At 39.4% G+C, this 5997-nt stretch overlaps 1 protein-coding gene across 1 annotated transcript; it reads left to right on the forward strand.

Annotated features, from left to right (window-relative positions):
* The first annotated feature begins 4622 nt into the window (after nt 1-4622).
* Nucleotides 4623-5776, forward strand: LOC124095412 (olfactory receptor 2H1-like). The gene has a single exon (XM_046448530.2). The coding sequence runs from the start codon at nt 4841-4843 to the stop codon at nt 5774-5776; it is 936 nt and encodes a 311-aa protein (XP_046304486.1). The 5' UTR covers nt 4623-4840.
* The last annotated feature ends 221 nt before the right edge of the window (nt 5777-5997 follow it).

Raw genomic sequence — 5997 nt, forward strand, 5'->3', positions numbered from 1 at the left:
CCAGTTAATGATTTTCTTTGTGTCGGGGTTCAACAGAGCCTGACCTGACCAACAGACTTCAACAGAATCTCCACAAAAGAGGATAAGTATGCCTAATGAAGAGATTCTCAACATTTGAATCATCAGGGAACTATAAATTAAAACTATAGTAAGAATAGTGAGTCTAAAGGTTTAACATGCAGTATGATAACTGTAGTTGATAATATTGTATTATATTTTAGAAATAGCTAAGAGTAGATGTTAGCAATCTTATTAAATGCAAAAAAGTAACCATGTGAGTTGATGTGTTTTGAATATAATCATATATGTATATGTGACTACATATATATGAATATAATAATATACCAATCATATATATTTGAATATAATCATGTATATGCTTATATGACTATATTCATATATACATATATACATATCAGGGTATACAACTTAAATTCACACAATAAAATCTTTTTAATTAAAATATTTTAAATAATGAAACATCACACTCACTAGAATGGCTAACACATGACCCAGATATTCCAGTCTTTTTCCAAAAAGAAATGAGAATATATATTCACAAATTACTTGTATATGAAAATTCATAGCAGATTTATTCATAACAGCATATATTGGAAACCACCCAACCATCTTCTGCTGCATAACAAATTCTCTCCAAAATTTAGTGGCTTCAAACAATATAATTTTGTTGTCTCACAATGTCAGCGGGTTTCTGGGGAGATGACCTCACAGTTTCTATGCAAGTCACAATGGTACTTATGACCTAGTCTTGGATGTCACGCTCCATCATTTCTGCCACATTCTGTTTGTTAAAGTGAGTCACTAGGTACAGCTCACATTCAAAGGGACAAGAAGGAGGAATATCAGAAAATTGGGGAATTTAAAACTTCAGACTCAAGTGTCCAACAACAGGAGAATGAATGAAAAAATTGTGATATAATTAACCAACAGAATATCTCTCAGGAATAAAAACAAATGGTATGGACTAATGATTCACAAAGCAACATGGATGAATGTTGACAATGTTGTGCAGAGTGTAAGAAATCAAACACAGAGGAGCATATATATATTGAATGGATCTTTCTGTGACGTTCTAGGAGGATAAAAACAACCTAAAGTGACACAAATCAAAGCTGTCGTTGCCAAGAGCACAGATGGACAGAATTATTGTAAATTGGTATAAAGAAGTTTCTGGAGTAATGCAAATGTTCTACATCTTCACTAGGGTGGTGGTTGTCTGTATATAGACAATTGTCAAATCTCAGTAAACTGAACATTAAAATACGCAAATTTTATTATGTAAACTATATCTGTGTTATGTAAGAAGAGAAAGGAAATAAACCAACTCAGGAGGTATTGAATGTACATTAGAGGCATGAGAGAAAAAACTGGAAACAGAGAGGGACACTGAAGGTAGGTAAGGAGACAATGGTGCCCTTGTACTCCCCAGTGGCAGAGCAACAGAGGGAGTGGCCTTTTAATTAGCCACAGGGAGCATCTCACTGGCACATTTCCTCTGAATCTTCTTCTCCCTTCTCAGTCATCATTAGTGCCATGGATTAATTAATTGGCTGTGGGCAGTGGGGCCCTTCATCTTGGCAGAATTTCTGAGCTGTTGTCTCCAGGGCATGGGAGTCCTGGGATCCCTCCCTTCACAAGCTCACCATGCCTCCCTTTCCACCTCCAGTCCCAGTAGAAGAGAACTTAGCTACTGGGTTTGAGGGAAGGGGCTTGTCATCAAATAGCTCCACAGTAAAGAGCTGCCTCTGGCTGGCACTTGGGCTGAGGGGTGGGGGGCACATGGTTAGTGTGCAGCCTCTTCAGCCCCACAGGGACTCAGCCCAGCTCTGGTGCTGCCTGGCTACACTTTCCAGAACAAGCTATTTCTGTGTGTGCCTTCACTCCTTTATCTGAAATGGAGGATAATAATAGTAAGAAGCAGTGAACATAAAGTGCCCAGGGAAATAAACACTAGCAATCATTACTCTTCCCCAAAATCTAAGCTCTACTCAATTTCAAGGGTGTGATATTCCTGCAAAGTTTGCTTTTATCTCTCATTGTGAGAACCAAGTGGAGGCGCCAACCAGTCCAGAAACCACCTCATTGTACCAGGAAGTTCTCACAGGAAGTTGATGAGATTGTCTTTAATCACAAGTAAGTTTCAAGTTTATTCTCCTACAGCCCATCAGATTGCACATGTACTCAATAGTGTTGGTATCAAACAGAATCTAGGATCCTTAATGGCTGGGTAACTTTCAGCAAGTTACTTCACCCTTCTGAGACTGTTTCTTGTGTGAAGGAGGGATGATAATGTTAGTTAGCTTTCAGGGTTGTGAGAACCAAAAATTCTAGAAAATCATTCAGCACAGTGTCTGGTTTTCAGGAAGCACTTAACAAATAGTAACTGTTAAAATAATAGGAGGTCATCATTATGGGATTATAGAGCAGAATTTATACCTCATTACCTTGCAGCAGATAGTTCATGGCTGACTCTCTGGTAACCAATAAGGGAATGAATGAATGCACATGTGTGTGAAATTAACAAGAAAAGTAGTGCTTGCTTTATATTAGTTCCAGAAAGAAGGATCATGTAGAAATAAGAAATAACTAAGTCAAAGAAAGATACAAATTGAAGAGATTCTGAAAAAGTATAAAGTGAGACAAGTTGTCAAGAGAGCAAGAATGTGAAAAATGATTAAGTTCAAGGATTAGTAAAATGGGTAGGCAGTTGCAGAGATAGAAAAGATAAGGCCCTGTGAAGTTTAAAAGGAATAACTAAACAAAACTAATGACTAAAAGTAATGGGAGCAGTGTTTCCATCTCCAGAGGGAAAAAAAGGGATGTTATCAGTGCCTAGAAAACTCCTGAGGTTCTGGTAACATTTGTTGTGTTCTTAAATTGGTTCAGGGGTGGGGGGAATACTGAGACACCATGTGTTCATTTTATTATTTCATACAATCCATAGGTATGTGTTAAATGCACTTTTGTTTATAGTTTTTTATTGTTGTTGCTTTGGTACTGAGGATTGAACCTAAGGGGGCTTAACCACTGAGCCACATCCCCAACCCTTTTAATATTTTGTCTTGAGATAGGCTCTCACTAATTACTTAGGGCCTCTCTAAGTTGCTGAGGCTGGCTTTGAACACATGATCCTCCTGCCTCAACCTCCAGAGCTGCTGGGATTACAAGGGTGCGCCACTGTGCCCATTGGATAATTACTTTTTAAAAAGGGATACAAATTTTATCTGAGAGGGGAAGAGCAATGATGAAGGAAGGAAAATAGAAGACCAGAAAGAGGAGATCTGCACAAAAATGGAAATGAAAGGTGTCTTTTAACACAGAATGGATACCCCAGGATGGGGAGGTGAGCATGCCATGCCACAAACTCCCAGGGCACTTTCACCAGACCTCTCTTCCCTCAATGGTCTTCCTAAGATTGTCTGTGCTCAGAAGACCCTCAGCTCCTGCTTCATAATTGCCAGGGAGGCTGCCATCCCACCCCTGTCTTTGAGCTTACCATCTATGTCCCACATGGCAAAAATTTATGTCCTCTTCTCCCAAAAGCTTTCCTGGACACATACACCCAGATACCTCTTTCACTATGAAGACATTTGCCTTCAGTTCTGGAAGTCAACAATTTTCATGATTCCCCAGTGTTTACTAAGTACATGAGGCCACACTCCTACAGCCTCTCAGTTTCTCATGGTGGTTGCTGAATGCATCAAACTGTCCTTTAAGGCTCAATGTCTCTGTGACTAAGGAAAGGCTACTACAGAAGCCATGGTTAGGCATACAGGATATAGTCTGAATTCTCCATGAAAAATTTTTCTATAAAGATCATTATTGGTAAAATTATGGAAATAATCTACAGACTAAATATTAGTTTTTATCATTGTTGGATTTTCTAAATTTAGTAACTGTTCTTTTTACAAAGAAGAATATTTGTTTTCTTAGAAATGTGAATTAGTAAGCAGGCATTATATGCCACCCACTCCATAGCTCATAATAAATATAAATATATATACAAATAAAAAATGGAATGATAAAAATTGACAAATATTAATAAGTTATTAATATAGGTAAAGGATATTCAGAAGGTTTTTAGAGTATTCTTGGAAATTTTCTGTAACTTTGAGTTTTTATATGAAAATGTTTTCAATTCCAAATAGTGAAAATAAGGCAGCATTAAAATTCCAATTTCTATGTAAATATTTCAATAGTCACTTAGTTTATTTTGCTACTGATATAATCTTATATGAAATGGAAAAATATATATATATAAATGTGTTTATATGTGTTTGTGTGTGTGTATGTGTATACTCTGCCTCTGATTGGTTCTCCCACAAACAAGAATAAAATAGATAAAATGTGAATGGTTCTAAAAAATTTATAACCCCAAATAGAAAATAATCTCACATAGATATGTTTCATAGAGAAATTCTAACAAAAGATTTCTTTGCTAATTTTTCTTAGATAAACATAATGGAATACTCAGAGAACTATGGTAGTATTCAGGACAAAATGGATATTTAATGTGTTATTGTTCAAGGGTAGTTAATTAAACCATATTTCATTTCAACTTTCTTTGCCCTCAATCAGAAAGCCAGAGGCACCAGTGTGAAGTTCCATCCATTATCCAGAACATTCCTGGTTTTGCACTGCCACTGAACAACATTTGGCCATAGGGATCAAGAAAAGAGAAAGCAACACTGGGTGGTGGTGTGCCTGGAAGAGCAGCGGAGGGAGAGGAAGTTCCACATGGCAGGAATGAAAAGCACTTTACATTAACGTCACTTTGGGCTGACAGGCTCAGTGCTTCAGTTCTGAGTAACAACAAGCCATGGTCAACCAAAGCTCCCCAGTGGGATTCCTCCTTCTGGGCTTCTCTGAATACCCAGGGCTGGAAAGGATTCTCTTTGTGGTTGTCTTAACTTCCTACCTCCTCACCCTGGTGGGCAACACACTCATCATCCTGCTGTCGGTGCTGGACCCCAGGCTCCACTCTCCAATGTACTTCTTCCTCTCCAACTTCTCCTTCTTGGACCTCTGCTTCACCACAAGTTGTGTCCCCCAGATGCTGGTCAACCTCTGGGGCCCCAAGACCATCAGCTTCCTGGGCTGCTTCATCCAGCTGTTCATCTTCATGTCCCTGGGGACCACTGAATGCATCCTCCTGACAGTGATGGCCTTTGATCGCTATGTGGCTGTCTGCCAGCCACTCCATTATGCCACCATCATCCATCCCCGCCTGTGCTGGCAGCTGGCAGCTGTGGCCTGGGTTTTGGGTCTGGCCCAATCCATAGTCCAGACACCACCCACTCTCCTCCTGCCCTTCTGTCCCCACCGGCAGATAGATGACTTTTTGTGTGAAGTTCCTTCTCTGATTAGACTATCCTGTGGAGACACCACCTACAATGAAATCCAATTAGTTGTGTCCAGTTTCTTCATCTTGGTTGTTCCTCTCAGCCTTGTTCTTGTCTCTTATGGTACCATTGCCCGGGCAGTACTGAGAATTAACTCTACCCAAGCATGGAAAAGAGCTTTAGGGACCTGCTCCTCCCATCTTATGGTTGTCACTATCTTCTACAGCTCAGTCATTGCTGTCTACCTCCAGCCCAAAAATCCTTATGCCCAAAAGAGGGGCAAGTTCTTTGGCCTCTTCTATGCAGTGGGCACTCCTTCACTTAACCCACTCATATACACCCTGAGGAACAAGGAGGTAAAGAGGGCATTCAGGAGGTTACTGGGGAAAGATGGGGAATCTAGGGAGAACTAAGGGAAAACTGTTTGATATATTCCTAATCAAGAAGAGTTTATTCATGATTTGTAAAAATGTTGAGCTCCCCAGGCCACACAACTGAGCCTCTATAGTGTGTCAGCATGATTATGTGGTATCTAAGAGAGAGAGACATTCCATTAAGATATCCATTCATCTATTGAAGGACATCTAGGTTGGTTTCACAGTTTAGCTATTGTGGAATGTGCTGTTATAAACAT

The sequence above is a fragment of the Marmota monax genome, unplaced genomic scaffold (assembly GCF_021218885.2).
Source record: "Marmota monax isolate L192 unplaced genomic scaffold, Marmota_monax_Labrador192_F-V1.1 WCK01_AAM20220418_F8-fsc00393, whole genome shotgun sequence".
NCBI classification, from domain to species: Eukaryota; Metazoa; Chordata; class Mammalia; order Rodentia; family Sciuridae; genus Marmota; species Marmota monax.

Coding starts and splice junctions, on each gene's coding strand:
- LOC124095412 (XM_046448530.2), top strand. CDS start 4,841: ATGGTCAACCAAAGCTCCCCAGTGGGATTCCTCCTTCTGGGCTTCTCT.